Consider the following 23,092-nt stretch of genomic DNA (forward strand, 5'->3'; position numbering starts at 1 on the left):
ATCACTCTCACACACACACACACACACACACACACACACACACACACACACACATATAAACACACACGCTGTCATGTGTGTGTGTGACTGAGACACTGAACATACACGGGCTGTACATGGAGCTGAGAACAAATGGCTCTTTATGCGTCTGCTGTGTGACTTGCTGGCCTGTGTGGAGTGAAGGGGCCGAGTTAACCAGTGGATGAATGGCTGAAAAAAATCACTACAATACAACTTTGGCTATCGTGGATCATTAACTGATGAATACCTAAAAGAGACACAGCAAGGACTAAAATCAAACAATAAAGAACTGAAATAACTAGGATATAACTGATGTGGAAACATTTGATTTGGTAAACACATCAGCCGTCATCACGGAAGAAATCCTGGGTTTCAATTGGCCCAGATGATCCAGATTAGGGGCAGCCGTGGCTCAGCGGGTAGAGCGGGTTGTCTGGCAGCCAGAAGGTTGCTGGTGCAATCCCCGGCTTCTCCTAGCTAAGTGTTGAGGTGTCCTTGAGAAAGAGACCTAACCCTAACTGCTCCCGACCAGCTGGCTGTCATCTTGCATGGCTACCACGCCCGTCGGTGTATGAAGGCGGCCATGAATGGGTGAATGTCAATAATTAAAAAGCGCTTTGAGTAGTCACTGGCCTGAAAAGCGCTATATAAATTCAGTTAATTTGCCATTAACTGTCTAACCCCTAAGTGGTCCTTAACCCCTAAATGTCCCCTACCGGCTCCTTAATGACCTGTTTCTGTATTCACTGTCCAACCCCTACGCCAAACACCTACTAATTATCTCTATTATTAGAGATATTTAGTATCTGTATTGTCAATTATCTCTGTATTGTCTAACCCCTACCTGCTCCTTAAAGTGGCACTCTCAAAGATATCCGTTTCATTCTCTTTGGTGATCATTGTTCCCATAGATCCCAACAACGTCACCACCGACACCCAGTTCCTAACATTCATAATGCTGCAAATGAAAGGGGTTTGACCTGTGAGTCACAGGTTCAGTTACCGTTGCGTTACCTCATTCGGTAATAGAGAGTCGCCTAAGAGACATTTATTTTCCTGAAAATATTAGAGATTGCCACCTAAATTACCTATCTCTATATCCACTGCCTAACCCCAACCAGCTCCTTAATGACCTATTTCTGTATTCACTGTCAAACCCCTACCTGCTCATAACGACCTGTCTCAGTAAAGTGTTTTGGATTGAAATGACTACTAATTGACATTGAACCATCAACTTAATACTATTTTTACTAACAGAATAGTGAAAAATCTGCCAAGGGAGTAAGTAACAACAGACGGCAAACTGAGGGGATAAAGATTGCATTGCGGGTCAAATAGTACGATGTTTTGAAATTCACAGTGTTGTTTTTTTCTGCCATATGCCATGGCTCGACAATGGCTCGACGATGATGGATTAAATCAAGAGACTGGCAAACATATGGCGGCGGGCACAACAGACAAGAGCTCTGTTTCAAACTCTGGAGTGAAGGAGGGGACACACTTTGTAACTTCTTCTATGACAGTGCTGACGTCCGATCACCGCTCAGAACAAGAGTTCCCATCGTGATCGGATTAGCACCGCATGCTAGCGATGCTACGTAGCGCGCTTTCATCTGCTTCCACTTCCTGTTTCCTCATCACCCCATTGAGCTGAAAGTATGCTAAGCTAGGGCCGCGAATGCTTCCACTTAGCGGTGGATAAGCTGTTGTCATTCATTTATAAAAAGACACGAGTACAGAGACAGTTCAAAAGAGAGAGAAACAGAGACAGAGACAGACAGAGACAGGGGAGAGAAAAACAGAGACAGAGAGAGAAAGTGAGAGAGGGAGAGAGAGAGAAACAGAGACAGAGACAGAGAGAGAGAGAGAGAGAGAGAGAGAGAGCTATTGGACCAAGACTAAAGAGAAAGCAGATTAGCTCCAGCCCAACTTGTCTGGTTTTGAGGAAGATGGAAAGAAGCGGAAACTGCGATACGACGGCTGACCCACCCTCCCGCCCCGGCCGTCCAACTCCATGCAGCCTCCCCCCATCCCTCATCTGCTACGGGGCGCGGTGGAGGCAGGTCAGGTGAAATGGATGATGGGAGGTGTGGGACTCCTTCCAGAGATAATTAGAACAGCGGGCAAGGTTAAGAACACCGCGGGGAGGAAGACAAACACCGAGCGTTGGGTCAGGAACCCAGCTGAGCACGAAAGAGGAGCAGGAGAAGCGGTGGTTAGGAACAAAAAAAAGGCGTAATTTCCAAATAAAACACATCACCGAAGCGAGGTGATTAGGACGCCCGGGCCATCCCGCCCGGTCCGTCGAAGACGCGGCATTGACCTCGATAACACCATAACACCTTCCTCTTCATTCACACTGTTATTGTTGTTTGACGCAATTTGCGCAAGGAGTTCGACCGTGGTGGACGACCGGGGGACGAGCGGAGACGAGCGTTGGCCACAGCCGTGACCGTTAAAAGCTGACGTGTGTGAACACACTCATTACATTTGCGGACCCGACAGGAGACCTTGCTCTTTCAACCTCTCTGTCTTCGCAAATAGGGTGTCAGAATGGAGTGTGGGGCTTTCACGGGCCCAGGGCACCGATCGTAAAGCTCTCAGTGGTGGGTTGGCGTGGGGGTGCGGGGGGGCTTTGGGGCGGCAGGCCGCCGCGAGCCTCGATTAGAATTGATAACCCTTTAAGGGCTGCGGTCAGGTCGGGGGGGAAAAAGGTCCATTCCATCACAAAGTTATTATCCAGGGGGAGCTAGTTACCATTCATCACTGCTGAGGGATGGACCTCAGCGTTAGTCAAGGGAAACGCCGGTTCCGCCCGCCCCCAACACCGCCAGCACCACCGCCATCCCCCGCCCCCCCCACACCACCACCACCACCACCACCACCAACAGCGGCCGATCAATACTAGCCACCAGTTCCTTTCTCCGTCTCCTCCCTCCCTCTCCTCCGCCACTAGAAAGTAATTATACGGGAGGGATGTTGCCGATCGATGCATCCGTCAGGTTAGCTTACGGTCAACGGGGGGGAGCGCCAGGGTTGCTGCTGTGTCAGCCGACGCTAGAGCCAACATGGACGCCAACGTGGCCGCCAGAATGGACGCCAGCGAACACGGGAGAGGTGAAGGACCGGTTCCTGCTCGCGTTTAAAGAGAGAGAGAAAGCGTGTAGGGTCAAGAGGAACGTTTCTAACGTTTTTTTAACTGAATCCATGTTTGTAATTAGAAATTGTAATTGAATTGTAATTGGAGTCATTTGTTTGTGTGTGTGTGTGTGTGTGCGTTAATATAAACACACGTACAGATCATTCAAGTGTCCTTGAGTGATGTTTAAATATGTATTATATGTATTAATATGTATTATTATATAATAAATAATATCCTATATATAAAGTGGAATCGTTTGTGAGGAAAATAATCTTCTGAATCTAGAGATGATTTTGGGGTTGTGGCGTGTAGCAAAGTGGCCCTATGTTGTCGCAGGAAGACTATATATATATATAGATATATATCTATATATATATATATAGATATATATATATAAAGAGTGAATTCATCAGCTGGTCTTGACGTCTCCTTTCACTTCAGACGAGCCTGAACTTTATAATCCACTGACAGGGGTCAAGGGTCAACGTCAGGGAGGGGCCAGAGGCCACGGGACATCACTGCCTCCCGGAGAGAACGTCTGACAACCAATTTTCGAGCTGATTTATCAGCGCGGGGCTAAAATTGATAGGGTGTCACGGCGGCGCAGGGCGCGGTATCAAAGTCTGGCTGGTTTTGATTTAGCGCCGCGGATCGATAGCCCCCTATACTGTTTCAATTTGAGCACTATTGATTTTCCCGCCGGCCGACTCGATACGACGGCTGCAGGATTCATTCATCATCAGGGCGGCGGGGCGCGCCGCGCGGCTAACGGGTCTCCCAGGACTCTGATTGGCTCATTTCACTATCGGGTCACATGACACTTACAGAACAATGGGTCATTGTCCCCCCAGCCCCCTCGGTCTGATACACATCTTTCAAATACCGTGTGTTATATTAAAAACATAACATAACACACCAGAACATTACATAACATAACAACGTGTGGCAACACATGCCATAACATCACATTATGTGTGTCCTAAGATTCCCCCTTGGGGATCAATAAAGTACATCTTATCTCAATCTTATGCCAGTCAGTCAAACGTGGGGACGTCAATATATCGGATTTCCAACCAAACAGCAGAAACGTGGAAGTTGAATTTCCCAAAGCTTTCGCACATGGCTAGCTTGGAGTATATAGTGTATTTGTGTTGTTGCTTTTCTCTATTTATTTACACAGTATACTTACTGTTTTTAGCACAGCAAGAACAATGCTGGCGGCCATTATATGACAGCAAATCCTGCAAAGGCGCTCCTCAGACACACACAGCTGTGACAACAAGCCGTGGTAATGGAGCCTAGACTAGGAGTTTAGACGATACTCGACTGGAATGAAACGTTTCCTCTGGCGTGGCTCTAGGCTGCAGTTAGCAGGGGAGGAATCAAAGCAATTCCAGTATAGAAGTAGGAAAATAAACACATTTACACACACGCACATAGACGCAAACACTGCAGGCATGCACTCACTGTCACACACTCGCACGCAAAGGCTTACTCACATACACACACACACAAACACACAAAAAGACTGCAGGCATGCAAGCACACAAACACACGCACACACACACTTAATGGCATGCTAATTCACAACACACAAAAGGCACACACCAACACACACTGCAGACACGCACACACACACACACACACACACACACACACACACACACACACACACACACACCCCCCCTAGCAGTCAGAATAACAGACAGCCAGCTCCAAGTGCTTCAGGGTCTTATATTTTACACAAGCAGCATAAATGGAGAAGTTAATGTAGCATTGAATAAGTCCACCTCCCTTACCCCCCCACACATACACACATATTGCATCATCTCTCTCTGCCAGCAGGTTGCCATTACATTAGAATGTGTAAGAAGTTTTCCTGTGGTATCATTTACCACGCACACGATCTCAATAAGCCTTTGTTTCGACGACCTGCGGGAAAGGCCATAAATATTTTAACAAAAACGCCAAAAACTCCAACCAGAACGTTTTGTCACTAGCTTGCCTGCCTTTGGGTTCAAGAAACAAATTCATGGAAATCTGTAGAGCTAATATGCAGTGAATCGTTTGGTAGCTGCATACCAAATGATAATTTCAATGTGTGTTTAAAAACAGCATTACTGTAGAGTTATGGTTTTACTAAGCATGCAAAAATGCCTCAAACTGCATATAAAATGATGTATCGTAAATTACGTAAAATATATATGAATGTTTGAATTTGGTTGTTGTTGCGTCGGGTTGTAAGACATTTATTAATAAATTGAAGATACAATTCTTAAGGTCCTTCTGATGGTTGAATTGCGTTAAATCAAAAACTAAAAACAAGCCTTTCAAACCCTCAGAATACCCAATGTTTATGGACAAAAGTGAACAAGCAAGCAGAACAGCGAAGCATCTGGAACACATCTTGAACATTTTTATAACAAAACCCAAGCTACTGTTTGGAGGGAAAGGCAATGTTTGTGTTTGTTTGTCAGATCAATACGAGTGTGCGCCAGATTCAGGAGGTTTGCCTCCAGGCTAGCCAGACATTAGCCAGGGTCACGCACACTCAATATATAAACACTGGCTGCTGCACTGCCTTTAGTATTACATATTTAGTGTAATGTAATGTGTTTTATTGATTTGTATTAAAAAGGCTAGATAGATATATCAATAAATAGACAGATAGATAGAGGGACAGGGAGATGTATAGTTATATACAGTAAATTGGTATAAACAGATGAAGAGGAATAATTAGTGAAGATGTAATGACATTGAAAGAGAAAAACAGACACTCTAGACAATACATTAACAACCCCATTCTCTGAGCAGTTAGTGTGTGTCTGTGTGTTTTTGTGTCTGTGTCTGTGTGCCTGTGTCTGCTCGTGCGTGTGCGTGTGCGTGCGTGTGTGCGTGTGAGTGAGTATCTGTAGGACGCTAACGGTGGCGGCGGTGCAGGTTTTGGAGGGAAGCGTGAGTTAGCCCGGAGCTGTGTTGTTTTAACAGGCCTCCTGGGACACACACACACACACACACACACACACACACACACACTTTCCAAACACACACTACACACAAACACATTATACACACACACCCTCCACCAAAAACACACACACACACACACACGCCTCCATGTGTGCCTGAGCAGCTCAGCCCAATCCGGACAGCCTCACACAAACACCCCCAACCCCTTAACCCTCCACTGACCACCACCACCCCCTCCACCACCCACAGCCTGTCTGACCACCAGCCAATCAGCTGTCCCGGGGGAGCCTGGGCCAATCCAGGCTGTAATTGCATTTGTTGACCTCGCCGCTGACCCCCAAAGGATGCTGGGAAAATGACATTACTGAGGTGATCTTAAACCTTCAACCCTACAAGCCGCCGGGCGCCAAGGTAACCCCTTAGTGCGTTAGCGTGTGTTAGCGCGTGTTAGCTCCTACTGGAGGACCTACTAGTGTGGACCAGGGTTCCAGAGCTTAACCCCACGCGGTTGTAACTCCCTCACCCCGATTGTGGGCCCACTGGACGTTTAAGCTGGATATAGTCTCTCAAATCAGAGTTAAAGTTAATAATCTAAAGTCTGAAAGCGGACAAAACTGGGTGAAAGGAGCATTTTTGAATTTGCATTTGAACTTGAATTTGTTTTGACCAATTATGTCACTGGAGGCGGGGATCTGTAAGCAACGTATTGCCGAACTCAAACTTGGCCAGCACTGGTAAACTGTAAAAGGTTTCAATTCGACACCGTGTAGTCTGGCCACTGGTGAAATACACTTATATAGATCGCCTTCTGAAAGGTTCATCCACTCATTCATCGTTCATTCATCAGACGGCACTATAAAATGAAATACTGGTCACCTCAGTCATTAGACACTTTACATGGATAAAGTCAGACGGTAGACAGCGAACCAGATTTCACTTTAGGTGGACGAGAGCAGGACGGTGAAATTAGGCGAGGCAGGCAGAAAACACAGCCAGCAGTAATGATAGAAGGCACTGCTGTTTTTGCCGTCCTTTCGCAACATCATTTGCACCTGGATGTTACGTGGCTCCCTCAAAGAAGGAGAAAACACGGGGGGAGAAGCTAATCATTTTTGTTTTTAAACCAACATGCATTACTAGAATAAAATTGGATTTTAAATATTTTATTCCATTCTAAAATTAATTTAAAACCACTCTCGCCAATTCACACACACTCAAAGCGCCCCGTTGGCATCGCTCCGTCGTGAGGTGACGGTGCCATACCTGTGGGGGGGGTCGCTCCAGGCACCCTGTCGGTTGTTGAGGATGTTGACAATCTTCTGCCGGAGCTGGTTGGCGGTCACATGGTCGCGGTGCCTGGCGGCAGACATCAGGTGGTCACACGTCCTCTCCTCCTTCCTCCGGTCCAGCGTGTACGCAGAGCAGGTGGACTGGCGGGGAATACAAAATGATACTGATACAATGTATGCAACATATTGATGATAATCCACTTATTCATTTAGTGGGCTTGGGGTTTAGGATGCACACCGTTAGATTAACCCCAGGCGTGTTTTGTAATATTGGTATTATCATTCAAGCTTTATTTGTGCAGCTTTTTTTGTTGTTGCACATTTGCAATACAAAGGGGAACAACACAGCTAGACAAATAAATACTAATTCAATTGAACAAAGTTGATTTAATATAACAATAAGGAGAGAATCACAGATATGTTTGACAAGTAGGTAGGCAGATTTGAACAAAAAAAGACAAACTACTCGATTAAAAGAAAGGTATAAAAAGGTATATATTTTGCAAGATCTTGTTACAACAAATATTGACAGATTATTATGTCCTTTGCTCCTCCTCCTCTGTGGCTTTACTTTCATGATGCAGTTTGATCATAAAACCCCTCAAATTCAGCTGTTTTTCAGCTGAGGGGATATGAAACTGACATTGAGACAGGCAGTAAATCAACAGAATGTTAGCCTGTAAGCCTTAAACCCCTGTGAAGTTGGCATTCCTGATATAAATAAATAAATAGTTATATTCATAAAACAATAGTCATCGATCCACAAATACACGGTCTGGTAAAAAGGTTTTCACACAAACAAGGCTATATTCCGAGGCTATATTTTTATCAGTGTGTGGGCTATATGCTTTTACATGTTTATAGAATACCAAAGTATGTGCAGTTAAACATGCATTGCAATTATTGATATTAATAGTTTAAATGCAGTGACAACAAAGCATTTATTTTTAACATTTATGAGAAATATAATATAATATATACATAAAATTTTTTCTTTATATTTAGAACAATTTTCCTGAGCAGAAATGTAGGTGGTTAAATGTGCTGCGTGGGAGCGGAGTATATTGTCAACTAAAAGCAGATTGCCTCTCTGCAGAGCCCCTGTGGGGGCTCGCCAGCTAATATTCACAATCTAATTTGCTAACAGAAGCTGGAAGCTAATTCAATTTCCTGACTTAAATTTGAATTCTGTCAGATATTATCAAGCTGGAAGCTAATTCAATTTCCTGACTTAAATTTGAATTCTGTCAGATATTATCCCGCAACATATTCCTCATACGGACGATAACTCAATCTCTGCGTGTCATCTCACGTCGGACCACGTGACTCCCCTGACAGATATCAAACGTTATTTATCGTTTTAAGCCGACCGGTGCCCGCGTCCTGACAGCAACTTAATTGTAAAAGTGTCTCATCGTCTTCCTCCTGAAGCGCTGTGAGGGACGGTGATACAGTGAGTGGGGGGAGGGGGGGGGGGGGGGGGGGGGGGGGGGGTGTGTGGAGGAGACGGGGAGATGACGAAGCCAGGTAGATCCCCTCGTCTCCCTCCCTGACCCCGGGGGGGAGGTCTAGTGACCCCCACATCAAAGTGTCTTCTTCAGTTTATCCAGCAGGTCAAGGATCCTTAAAGCTGATACAAATGCTCCCCCCTAGCTGCACTGTCTCCTGTGTGTTGGCAGCAAACACACTATAGCTAGCAGGGTGTAAGCAGCTAACATGTTATAGCTAGTATTTGATGAGCTATACCTTTTAAGCCGCGTAGCTGTCTGTGTTAGTAACTAAGGTGGTATAGCTACTTAATACTACTAATTGTGGTAGCGTGTGGTAACGGCTCGTCATGATAAGGAAAATATTATTTGCTTCTATATCAAATAAGATTCTGATTCTGATAGGATGTGTGAGAAGCACTGGTGTCTGAGCCCTGGGGGGGCGCTCCCTTTCTCTCCCCCCCCCCCCCCCCCTCTCTCCTTTGCCCTCCCCTCTCTATCTCTCTCTCTGTTACCCTATATTTTTCTGTCTCACTTTCCTTCCCTCCCGCTCTTTCTAGCATCTCTTTCTTCCCTATCTCCTTATTCTGTCCCCCTTACCCCCTCGCTCCCTCCCTCTCTCCCTTTCATTTCATGAAAAATGTCAGCGGCTTATCCTAATGTCTTACAGAACAGCTTCCACTGAAAAGTGTTGTAATGTTAGTTTCCCGAGTAGGGGATATATTGCTTTATTAATATGAATTAATATGAATTAATATTAAATATTACATTTCTTGAATAGGGATTGTAACGTTAATACATGAATCCTCGTCGGGAGACAGGAGGAAGGATCAGAGGAACACAAAATAATTAGCTTTCTCCTCCCCTAATAGGATTCCTTTAGCGTTTATAATCACAGCAGGGAATCCACCACTGTGGGGTATATTGTAGACTTTTATTTTTGTGGTTCAGATTTACTTTGAAGATTTGTGTATTTACATTGGTGATTTTACACTTTACATTTTAACTTCCCCTCTTTGATTTGAAATCTATTTTATATATATTTTTTGTAAACAATTAATCCCTCGAGGACTAATAAAGTGTTGTTTAATGTTATCTTATCTTGGACATGCTTGTACCTCAACCATGATGTGCATACTTGCACTTCAAACAAAATTTGTGTACTTGCAGCTCAAACATCAAGAAAGTCTCTACATCAAACACCATGTGTGTACTCTTAGCATGTGTATACTTGTACTTCAAACACCACCATGTGTACTCTGGGAACATGTGTGTACCTCAAACTCTGCGTGTTTATGGACGTCTTCGGCCCTCTGTCTGTTGAGGATGAACTCTGCTTCGTTGGCCACGCGGACGATGTGGTCCTTCATCGCATGGCACAGCAGCCTTCAGAGAGGCGGAGGAGGGGAAGGAGGAGGGAGAGGGGGAGGAGGGGGGGAGAGGAGGACGAAGGGGAGAGGAGGAAGAAGGAGAGTAGGGCGTAGAGGAGGAGGTAGGAGGAGGAGGAGGGAGGGGGAGAGGAGGAAGAAGGAGAGGAGGAGGGAGGGAGGGGGAGAGGAGGAAGAAGGAGAGGAGGAGGAGGGAGGGGGAGAGGAGGAGGGAGGGGGAGAGGAAGAAGAAGGAGAGTAGGGCGTAGAGGAGGCAGAGGAGGCTGTATCAGGATACTGCAACATGGCTGCAGTGTAAAGATGGTGGTGTGGTGGTTGCGGTGGTGGTGTTAATAGTGCCGTGATTGTGTTGGTGGTGGTGGTAGTATGGTGGTGGTGTGGGTATATGGTGTATTGCTGGCAGTGTGTGTCAGGTCGCTGCAACACTCTGCAGTTGAGAGGCGGTGGAGGGGAACGTGGTTTGTCTGTGTTACGTCTCAGGGCCGCAGAGCAGCGACAGCCTCGGCAGCGGCATTAAGGAACCCGGCATCGTTAAGGCATTCAAGCTCATCTGGAACATGCCTGATTGACCCAGCCTCCCCATTGGCTGCCAGGATCGTCAATCCCCCCCCCCTCCCCCTCCCGTTGTTGATGACAAGCCAAGTCATGGACCACTACCTCTCACAGCTCCCACCCCCTCCTCACTCTCCCTCCCCCACTAGGCCATCCCACATTTAAATTCCAATTGAGTTAATAATGGAAAACATCGGGCTATTCTGTGGAGATGATGCGCCATTTTATACACCGTTAGTCCGGCATGGTTTTAATTAGAGCTCTGCTCATCTCGCATTTAATACAATAACTTTAATTATCCTCTTATCCAATAGACAATAGTAATTATACTCTGGTCCAATATAAATTAGAGTAGTTCTAATCTAGTCCAGTAGGAATAAATAAATTGAGTGATGAGTGATCCTAGTCTGGTTATAAAAATATTGTTTCTTCACTGCAGCTATTTCAACGCTAATCACAATGTCAACCAGTGGATGGTTGTGTGGTGGATGTTCAGGGTTAGCAAGCTGACTGGAAACCAGTCTAGTTGGTGAGCTAAGCCAGACTTTGGAACTACTGCCTGTGATTGCAGTTCCAGGTATATTACAGGACCAACTGATCAAACACCTTATACACTGTCAACAATATACTGTATCTAAGCAGGCTTCACATCAAACGACACTCGATGTATACAACCACCCCACTAAATGTTCTCTAGACCTGAACACCAAGGCAACTTGGGGAACATTGTTTCGTCCACACTCACAGACACAGACTATAGATACAGACATAGATACTCCAGATTCCCTGGAGGAAAGTGTACTATAGAGTCTGCTATAGATTAATATAGATCCTTATACATACACTTGCACTGTTGCTCAGCAAAGTCGCCAAAGTTCACCGAACTGCCAAATGGACCAGAATGGACAAACCTGTGTTCCTCTGCCAACTCGGCGAGCCTCTGATGGGATTGGGTTACTGCCTGTTCTGTTCTGCAGTACCTCCCGCTCTGCAAAAAAACTACCTTTGGATCTGCTCTAAGCTACTTCGTGAACTAATACCACTTCCTGCTCAGCTCCATACTACTTCCTGCTCTGCTGGAAACTACTTCCTAGTTAGCTCTAAATTACTTCCTGCGTTGCCCTTAACAACATCCTGGGCACACCCTCAGAAAGCAGAGGGGATATACGTATACCATATATAAGGAGAGAGATAAAACCGGGAAAAATGAAGGATGGAAGGAATGAAACAGGGACAGACAGACAGACAGATAGATAGTCACGTACCGTCCCTCATTGATAAGTTCGATGAAGGCCAGCCCAGCGTTCTTCTGGATGGAGTTCTGCCACTCCTGAAAGGGGAAGTGAGACGTTGTGTTTGCTGCTGCCCTCATTGTCGTTGAGGTCACCAGGTGGGCACTGTTACACTGTGGCGTGACATAACCTCCGCCAAGGAACACCAATTAATAGCACGCTACTTAGAGAAACACTTACTTTCTAATTTATCCGTAGGCAGTAAGAGTAACAAAAGACCCGCCGATATCACCACCACATGTATGTTACCGCTGAACAAATAGCGTCTCTATGCTCGCAGAGCTTTACGATTAAGAAGAAACACATGTGCCATCACACGCCAACCCCTCCAGTGGTTTGGAGAACATTTTATGGCTTGTAATTCAAGTAGGTACAGAAAACCTATAGTTCATGCATCCGTTGGGGGTGTATATGTGTGTGTGTGTGTGTGTGTGTGTGTGTGTGTGTGTGTGTGTGTGTGTGTGTGTGTGTGTGTGTGTGTGTGTGTGTGTGTGTGTGTGTGTGTGGGGGGGGGGGGGGGGGGGAGGGGGGATTGTGGCTTTTAAAGACTGAAACCCTGCACTGCATGTGTGAGTGTCCGTCCCCACCCACACCCTCTCCCCCCTTCACTTCCCTCCTCTGAGAACAGATCTGTAAACACAGCAGAGATGTAATTGGGGGTTGAAAACAGATCCTCTTCCTAAAATACAGTCATTTCCTCTGGTTCCTCCGTCCTTTACAGTGACAAATGACTGTAGATGAGAGAGACGGGGAGAGAGCGGGGAGGGAGAACGAAGGGAAGGGAAAGGGGCGGGTGAGACAGGAGGGAGGACTGAGCAGGAGAAAGGGAGGGAGGGCGAGGTTAAAGGAGAGAGAAAGATTGAAAGAGAGAGAAAGGGGAATAAGGAGAGATGGAGGGAGGGATAGGGAGGGGAGGGGGAAAGAATAAGGAGAGATGGAGGGATGGCTAGGGAGGGAAGGGAGAGAGGGAGGGAGCGAGGGGGTAAGGGGGACAGAATAAGGAGATAGGGAAGAAAGAGATGCTAGAAAGAGCGGGAGGGAAGGAAAGTGAGACAGAAAAATATAGGGTAACAGAGAGAGAGATAGAGAGGGGAGGGCAAAGGAGAGAGGGGGGGGGGGGGGAGAGAAAGGGAGCGCCCCCCCAGGGCTCAGACACCAGTGCTTCTCACAACAGGCTCTGGAAGAGATTAAAAGACGTTCAAAAGTGAATGTTGGCTTTGGGATTGCCTTACTTCACTTCTGCTCCTCCTCACTCTCCTCCTCTCCCTCCCATGAGTCTCTCCTCTTCACCCTCCTCCTCCTTTCTTTCCCATGATTTTCTCCTCTTCACTCTCCCCCTAATTTCTCCTCCTATACTTCGCCAACTCCTTCTTCTCCACCTCCATCTCATCTGGAGGAGGAGGACACACAGTTGAAAAGCAAGAAAAGGGATACTGGGCTTTGACTGCAGGAAAAGTCATTTTCCCGCGAAAGAAAGAAAACTACAAAGCCAGTTGTCAGTTTAGTCAGTCTTACAAGTCAACTGACTAAACTGACAACTGACTTTGTCGTTCCTCTGGTCTAAGAAGTCAACTGTCACCGACAGACTGATGTGGCCGCACTAGGTCAGAAGCCGGTTGTCTACAAACCAAATGGTGGCTAGTTCAATCCCTGGCTCCTCTTAGCCAAGTGTCGAGGTGTCCCTGAGCGAGACACCTAACCCTGACTACTCCCAACGAGCTCGCTGTAGCCTCGCATTGGCTGACACCTTCGTGTATAAATGTCCGCAAGATAGACAGACTGATGGATGGCATGTAACACGCTAGATAGTTCCCGGCTGCATATTTTACACTTCACCCAGAGAATCAGCCATGGGGACGGCCTTAATGTTTACCGTCTCCGTTTGTGTTTTCCATTCTATTGTCAAAACACCCCAGTACCACCAGACCAAGGGGGTGCTGGATCCCCTTGTCTCGGGGGGGGGGGGGGGAAGAGAGAGCGAGCAAGAGAGCGAGAGAGGCAGAGAACGAGAGCGCGAGAGAGCTCATCTGGATCACAAATGTTCCCCCGCTACCCTCTTGGGAGAAGCAGAGGAGTCGGTTCTGGACAGGCATCATGTGGAGCCTTGGCGACCCGGCCTTGGGCCCCCGAATATGTGTGCATGTGGAAGTGCGCAGGAGGAACAAGGACAACAGAGGGGGGGGGGGGGGGGGAGGGGAGGGCGGGGGGGCAGTGCCAGGATAATGACAGCTAGGCCGTTCAGGGGGGCGATGACATCACACCCCCCCCCCTCGTTACCCCTTTAGAGTTCACTGACGTTACGACTCTGGTCCTTCTCTCTCTCTATCCACCAGGAGGGCAGAGCGGCCCTGGGGGACGGCCTGCCATCGGCAGCGTTTAAGAGAAGCCCTTTGTTGCTCATTTGAGGAAACGTGAGCCGACTCCTAATACGAACCATGCTAATGCATCGTCGCAGCCACGGTCATGGGAACTCTGGTTGGCTAAGCTTACCGGGCTAGCTCAGGGCCTTCTGGCCGACAGAGGGCCGCTGGTTTGACGGTTCAGTTGTCCATGAGCAAGGCACCAAGGCAAGACTGTTTTGGTGTCAACATTGCAAGGTTGTTGCCATGCAAGGTTCCTCCGTCGGTGTGTGAATGCATGTGAAGCAGAAGGCCCTGGCATGAGAGATCCAGCTTCAGAGGTTAGGACGACGCTATATGTTACACACTGTCCATCGGTGATTACAAATACACCTTTGAAACCGCTCCCCCTTATGTGGAAAGATCGAATGTGTTTGGGCAACGGATAGTTCTTTCCACATGGGTGCTGACCTTTCAGAAAAAGCACTTTTGAAACACATATGACAAGGCGTGTCGGAGAGAGAACTTAGCTTTAGCGCAGTTAGCCCTAAACATACTCTCCCCTCTTCCCACTTTCATCTTTCATCTTTATGGAGGTTCAGCATGTCTCAGGTGTCAGAACCCTACCTGTCAGAGGACGAGAGAAAGGTCTGTCTGGGCTCTTAACTGCAGCTCCACTCTCTCAGCTCGGGAGCGAGGGAGACGGAGAGACAGAGACGCAGGGAGCGAAGTCTGTACATCTGGAGAGCTTCTATCACTAAAGTCCTACGGCTCCACTCTGGACTCCCACCCCTCTCCCTCCCCGGAGTAAGCTGTTACAAAGAACAGAACTGTCTGACCTTTCTATTTGCGGACCACTGGGAAGGGATACATACATGCACACTTCTCTGTACAACTCTATACTACCCTAATACCTTAACCAAACACTCTCTATAACATTATACTTAGACATACTCTTGAAGCACTCCGGCAATTTTTAACCCCATTATTGTTTTCCTGAGGGTCACCCCATGTTGAGGGAAGCTAAAAACCAGACGAAAATTTATTCGACCAAGCCAGAGATCTGCACTGGCTGCCGGCGCTACGGAATAGCTATAACGCTAACCTATAGGGGCAAGCTCTTTATCCGCTTTTTGGGCTTCTAAACACATTAAAAAAAAACATTCCAAGACCTATGTAAGTTGGTTCCTTACGAGACACCACCGTGCTCGTTTAACTCAAATAGTGTGGCAAAACTGTATCAACTCACCGCAGATTACCCCGTGGACATATCCAGAAAGCCCTTACTCACGGATAGCAGAACTGATGCGCTCCCAGCCACTAGCCAGTGGCTGTGCATCCGTGCGCATCCATTCTGCTATAGGCTAGTAAGGGCTTTCTGGATATGTCCACGGTTGCCCCCATAGGTTAGCGTTATAGCTATTCCGTAGCACCGGCAGCCAGTGCAGATCTCTGGCTTGGTCGAATCAATTTTCGTCTGGTTTTTAGCTTCCCTCAACATGGGGTGACCCTCAGAAAAACAATAATGGGGTTAAAAATTGTTAAAAATCTGAGTTCTCCTTTAAACATCTTTAACTTTCATAAGTAAACTTAACAAATTGTAGCCTAAAACCTAAACGCAATCAAATACCTAAGAGACCATCCCACGTGCATCATGGAAACTAATCCATAGTAGCATCGTGGTCTGCAGTCACATTAACGTGATGGCTGAGATTAGTATGTGAAATCCAGGCAAAAACGGCAGATCATTAGTGCTAATTTATTCATAGAAGTGACGGGGCTGAGAGTGGAGCAGGGTTAAAGGTCAAATAAGCTCTCTCTGCTGTCTCTGAACATTAATGTTAAGAAATGCAAGTGAGGGGCGCCATTCCACCACGATGTCAGCAGGACTCGTGCCGTTAGCTGAGGATGCTAATCAGAGTGGATCATCAGACCCCCAGTCTGGCGCCTCTCAAGATCAGATCATATCTGAAGATAAGTGTTATTAAAGTTCACACGCCTCCCATGTAATGGGAGGCAGGGTAGTGTACCCGTAGCAGTCTACCCGTATGAATCTTTTCATCACTGTCTCTTCTACCGTTTATCCATTAGACTACTTTTCCTGTTGTTTTTCCTATTGAAGCTAACCCAGCAGGTCAAGAATAAAGCTGATTGTGGTTCAGTGCGAACAAAGTGTCTGCCTTTCACTTTGAGTTCTGGAAGGTTCTGGGGGGAACCAGCATGAACAGATGTCCAGACTCGGTCCCTTTCCTCTCCCAGAGCGAGAGACAAAGAAAGACAGAGAGAGAGAGAGAGATGCTCTGATGGCTTTAAACTCTAACCCTGCTGGTTTGCATCCACAGTCTCTAAGCTCAGAAGCTCAGAATAATGTCTTCCCGATGGGGCTCCTGAGAAGATAGATGGAGCGACAGAAGGTATGTCAAATGTATTCCCTGTGGTAACCGCTACATGGGAGCGCTGACCTCTCCGGCAACAAGGGCTTAGGTAGAGATTCTGGGGGTCAGGCGCAGGGTGCTCAGTCACTGGAGCCCCGCACCAGGCACCAGGAACAACCCACTGAGAGGGGCTGGAGATTAAGGTCTCTCTCTGGGGGAAGTGGCGGAGGAGGAGGAGGTAGGGAGGAGGAAGAGAAGGAGATAGTGGAGGAGGAAAAGGAAGTCGGGCTTGGAGGCAGAGGTGGTGTCTGAGGTTGTGGTGGTGGTGGAGGAGGGGTTGGTCGAAGGAGGATGATGGCTGTTAGGAGGAGGTAGAGGAGGAGCTGGAGGAAGGAGAGAAAGAGGAGGAGGAAGGGTAGAACTTAAGTGTGACCCAGATTCTGGTTGATTAAAAGATTGGATGAGGATCGCTATCCTACGTCTGAAGATACGTACACTAGAGTGATGATAGGATGATGGCATTAATCTGCCATAACCCTGCAGCAACATAAAGGTTATACAAGAGAAGATTGATAGGAAGCTTGATAAAAAAGGAGGAAAGAGAGGCAGCAAAGGAGGAAGAGAGCATGGTAGGGAGAGAGGAAGACGTAGAGAGTAGGTGTGATAGAGAGGGTAAAGACAGTGAGGGTGGGGAGTTGAGAACAGCAGACTGACCTGAGAGCAAAGCAGCATCACCAGCTCAACCACTGACGTACTGGACTTCATACACACCAGCCCTGGAGGGAGGGAGGGAGGGGGAGAGAGAGAGAGAGAGAGAGAGAGACAGAGAGAGAGAGAGAGAGAGAGAGAGAGAGAGAGAGAGAGACAGACAGACAGACAGACAGACAGACAGACAGACAGACAGACAGACAGACAGACAGACAGACAGACAGACAGACAGACAGACAGAATGTCATGGTTGATTTTGGTTCATCGTCACATGGCCTCAAGCTGACTGGATGCGCTGTGTTTAATGCCAGAACCTTTTACCATCTAAACAAACTGACATTTGCAATCAGCAACTAATTCCAGTGTGACTGTGATGAATATCAATAAAGTTGTCAATCCAAGGATACATATTGGAAACTTTATCAACATCTTCCCACATCTCCTCCCATGCTCGTTATCAGACTCTCACACACCATCCTTTCTTCCTCACTATGCCACTCACACCCATCCTTATCTCTAATCATTGCCTCTTTGTAGCTAGCATCATGCTAGTAGCACCATGCTAATAAGCTAGCTCAATAACAATTCCCTATCATCCTACCCCGCAATGGTAATTTATAATTTAGTGTTGATGTTATGTTTAATATAAGCAGTACAGACACTCACCTGAGAGAGTGTAAAAGAGAAAAGCACAGAAAAAGAGAGAGAGAGAGAGAGAGAGAGAGAGAGAGAGAGAGAGAGAGAGAGAGAGAGAGAGAGAGAGAGAGAGAGAGAGAGAGAGAGAGAGAGACCGTACATACAGAGAGATAGGTTAACAAGGCTGGCATAAAGACAACAGACAGACAGGAACAGCATGGTGTGTCCTATAGATTTTTTTTATCCTGTAGGTCGATATAAACAAAAGACATTGATCAGCACTGACTGCTATCGACAGAGAGAGGACGTAATGCTCAGCTGATTTAACCGGTACACTGTAGCTACACACACAGAGCCACACACCCAGACACACACACACACACACACACTATTGTGCCCTAATATACACATAAATATAATCTAGTGTTGCAAAGTTGTATCAGCCCTTTCTATTGCATGATGATAATTATGCAGACAAAAAAGTAAAATGAAGATGATGACATTTGAAGTTGATATTTAATCAAATTCTATGCAAATTAAACAGTGTTCCTTTCAATGAAGGAACAGTGAAAGTTGAATTATTCAATCACAGTCACTCTGAGTATCTGTTCAGTTGAGTAGTATCTAGGAAGAGAAAGATGAATTAATTGCATGATCACAGGAAAGGAAAGGGGAAATACAAATTCTGAGAAGCTTTTAAGTGCGTCAACATGCACACACAGAGTGAAGTGACAAGTGCAGCCAGACACTTCACAGCATCACAAGTCCTCTTTCAGTAAGAAATAATTGATGCAGAAGATAAATTGAATGTTTCAACCTAGAACACAAGCTTGAATCATTTGGATGACCAAAAGGACAAAAAGAGAATTCTATCATATTTTCTGAAATCCCCACTCATCCCCTCCACCATTATAATTCAACCAGTAACCACTTTAATCTGCCTGGTTCATATTCATATTTGGAGAACAGATATTTGACTCAATATTTACCGAGGAGAGAAAGTGTGAAACATAGGCAAGACACGGAGCGTAGGACCACAGGTCGGAATCGGACCCGCGGCCCCGACGAGGGTGCAACACCTACGTGGTTGGCACACTGGCGCGTTGAGTCACCAAGTCAACACATGTTCAACCCCTCGCCAAACCACCGCATGTAACCAGGGGGCCGCATTAAGGAGAACAAGACGAAAAATATAGAGATGTATATTTACGAGCATCGTAAAACGAGCGAGACTTCGAGTCTGTCCACAGAACCCACGACACCTCCTTGACCCCCCCGGAGCGCGACCCCTGCGGCACCCTCCGTCGCGGCCCCCCCCCCCACCCCCCCCCGATTGGTTGTAAATACACAGAAAGGATGTGACCTCACTGTTGTATCCCGGGTGCCATCGCCACTGACCAACCCCTCCCCCATCCAACCCCCCCCCCCCCCCACATCCAACCCTCCCTCCTCCTCTTTGTTACCATGACGACTCGACACGCCCAGGGCCATAAGTCAGTGTGCGGCGGGTGACACACTGTCGAGTCGCCGGGCGCGCGTCGCTGCGATGACTAAACGCTATCGCTTTAACCGCCGCTGTCCGGTACCAATGGGGTTAGGTTACGGACGGACGGGACGGATGGGAAGGAGGACGCGGTCGCTTGCCACAACCGACCCCAGTGTTCTCAGCACGAGCCAATAGAACCCCAAGTGCACAACAACTCTGAGGGTGCACTCGACATAAGGGCAGTGTGTTGACCGCATGGCACGGGGGGGGAGGGCGGGGGGGGGGGTGAAACAGGAGAGAGGAGGAGGGCCATAGGGGGACAGCGGGGTCACGACCCTGGGGCGCTCTACGGAGTGATGGATGGGAGAGTGATTACTGGTAAATGGAGCGCCTCTTACTCTGCTGCCGGAGTCTCACCCCAGAGCCTGGGAAGGAGAAAGGAGGGGGTGTGGGCGAGGGGGGAGTGAGGAGAGGGGAGAGTACAAAGGAGGAAAAAGAGAGAGGGAACAGTGGAGAGGGAGAGAGGGAGAGTTGGACAGAGAGGGAGAAAGCGAGGGGGGGGAGACTGAGAGATAAACCGTGAGACAGACTAGACACATGGCCAGACATTTTTTAACCGGGGCTGTTGTTCCAGCCTGGTACCTTCACAGATTAAACTCAGAACTACTCCAACTCTGAGATACTCTGTCTCCAAGTTCCTTCCCGCGACCCAAGTAGAGCCTCATTCTTCCAGTGGTGGGACAGAAGAAGAAGCTACACTAAATGAACAGTATAACTAGTATTATGAGTTAATTGTGTTGTACAAATGAGAAGGAGCTTGAAGTCGTCTAGTGGTTAGTTGGACTCCCAGGTTCTGGGCTAAAGTCTATCAGTCTATCTGACTGTAGGGCCCCCACCCCCTACCTGCTCCTTAATGGTGCATCTGAATCCACCGTAAATCACTGTGGAGGGGGCATGTGGTTGGGCGCTGTCTGTGGTGAGAGAGGAAGGGGCAGGTGCTGTCTGATTACTCATCACCTGTCTCTCCTATAATAACGCAGAAGCAACCAGACCACCGATTGACCATTCTAAGTACTGTCTATTTGGTGTTCAAAAGTCACATGGCTTGTGAGACTATCAAGCAGCGTGCCAAGGGCTGCTGAGGGAACTGATACGACGGTCTCCTACTTTCACAGTGGATAAAAGCCTCTGTTATAGGATGATACTGATTAAGTAGCAGTGAAATACATTGTTTTTGTGAATGTTTTCAGTCCCTGAGGGTTTCATAGATCTTAGATCTTAGATCTAAGATAGATTCTTAGATCTGAACACTTATTGACCAGCATGGGAAGGGTTCGAAAGTGGGGAGTTGACCATCTCACCTGGGGCGATCTCTTCCTGTTTGACCTCAGCATGTCGTTTCTTAGTAACAGACACGAGTCAAAACACCTGTCTCACAGGTGAAGCTCGAGATCCCCCACCACACAGAACAGCCAATGATGACCTCGGCAGGATCAGTACAAGACGGGAACTAAAACACGACTTCCTACTTAACAGACCTGGATTTCAGACTCGCCACATGTGAGTGGCAGTGCCTTTGTTTGATTACATTAATAACAAATGAATGAAGGATTATAGGGCAGATAAAGATGGGTCTACGATAACAATAAAATGCAAAAGCACAATGAATAAATTATGAAGAGAGTGAAAAGTGCTTTATAGGGACCAGAAACTAATAAATTCTGTATTAATGCTTAACAGAGAGAGAGACTTGTTGGTAGGGAAGCACATAGATAATGGCTGTTCACACATACCTCCATGAACGATCAATACCAAACAATACCAATTTTACCTCTCTCAGCAAGAGGGTCTTATGTCTGCCATTCTTTAAAAAAAAAAACACACAATAGATGGTAAGGGCTCGTAATAAGTTGACACGTACAAGACAAAAAGAAAAGAAAACACAGGAGTGATTTAACAGGGCCACATACATCATCAACTGCGGAGTGAGGTTGGTCTCGATGAACACAAATCACAAATATTGCTGTCAGCTGCACCCACAAATACAAAATACAAGCACAAACAACATTTATGTGTATATTTAGGGATAAAATGCACACCTTGAACATTGTGACAGCTGCAAGTGGAAGAGGAGGGGAAAGGGAGGGGGGAGAAAAACGTGTGTACAGGAGGAGAGAAAAGAGGAGAGAAAGATCGGTGTACAGAACGATCGATGGGGAGAGGAGGAGGGAGATGGAGGAGGAGAGAAGAAGGGAGCTAGGAGAAAAGCGGTGAGAGGGAAGAGAAAAGGAGGAAAGGAGGGGAGGGAAAGGAGGAGGAGGAGGAGGAGGAGTGTGTGTGTACCTTCTATGAGCAGCTCCTGGCCATGGCTGCCCAACAGGGTGCGGGAGAGGAAGGGAGCAAAGTCCACGAAGATCTCCCTGAGGAGGGGGGCCACCTTCTCTAGAGCCCGCTCTAACTTAGAGGTGATGCTGAGAGAGAGAGAGAGAGAGAGAGAGAGAGAGAGAGAGAGAGAGAGAGAGAGAGAGAGAGGTGTGAGAGAGAGAGGTGAGAGAGAGAGAGAGAGAGAGGTGAGAGAGGTGAGAGAGAGAGAGAGAGGGAGAGAGAGGTGAGAGAGTGGTGTGTGAGAGGTGTGAGAGAGAGAGATAGAGAGAGAATACAGACAGACAAAATTCCATTGAAAAACAAAGAAGATGGAAAAAATGGTGTCGGTAAAAAACACACTTTTTAAGGGTGTAAAATGCTTCTTGATAATCGTGTGTGTGTGTGTGTGTGTGTGTGTGTGTGTGTGTGTGTGTGGTGTGTGTGTGTGTGTGTGTGTTTGTTGCAACAGATGATCTTGTTTACACCTTGGCTTTGCCGCTCTCCTGAGCTCCCTAATTGGCCGTTCTGATTGGCTGGTGTGCGTGCTAACATGCTAATCTGAGGTGTGACGACAGAGAGCAACACGCTGGAATGCTAGCGCTACCTCACCAGCTAACCCATCGGATGAACGCTGTTAACATACGCTAAGCTATGTGTTAAACTATGTGCTATTGTCCTTGTTATAGACTTGGGTGGCAGTAATTACTTTTCATTTTGTTTAGTACAAATCCAGTGTACTGCAGTACATAAAACATATTGTTTATGTACCTAGGAGTATACATTATTATTCATTATAAACCTTTTGCATACAGCACCTTTCTAAGAGTTCTTAACAGCAAATAAAATGAGATGATAAATCTGTGAAATGTGTGTCTCTTTTGGCGGGTGTGTGCATCTGTGTTAAAGTGTCCGCATCAACTTCGGTAGTCCGAAGGTTCAACACGTTTATCCGAAGAGGGCTGTACATTAATCTCGTCTAAGGAATCCCTTTACAGCCAACAGTGGCTTGTTTCGTGGACGGGGTGGCTAGTCATCTGCGTGTG

The 23,092-nt window shown here is 46.9% G+C and overlaps 1 protein-coding gene across 1 annotated transcript in view; it reads right to left on the reverse strand.

Annotated features, from left to right (window-relative positions):
* Positions 1–23,092, reverse strand: part of nbeab (neurobeachin b) — a gene marked incomplete at both ends in the record, with an annotated part of 188,805 nt that overhangs the window by 93,297 nt on the left and 72,416 nt on the right. Inside the window, 5 exons of the mRNA XM_084466381.1 lie at positions 7,397–7,563; positions 10,187–10,295; positions 12,115–12,179; positions 17,570–17,631; positions 22,029–22,156. Of these exons, the coding sequence (XP_084322507.1) occupies positions 7,397–7,563; positions 10,187–10,295; positions 12,115–12,179; positions 17,570–17,631; positions 22,029–22,156 (531 nt within the window). The remainder of the gene's footprint in view (positions 1–7,396; positions 7,564–10,186; positions 10,296–12,114; positions 12,180–17,569; positions 17,632–22,028; positions 22,157–23,092) is intronic.

This window comes from Micromesistius poutassou (assembly GCF_964030765.1).
Source record: "Micromesistius poutassou genome assembly, chromosome: 4".
NCBI lineage: Eukaryota > Metazoa > Chordata > Actinopteri > Gadiformes > Gadidae > Micromesistius > Micromesistius poutassou.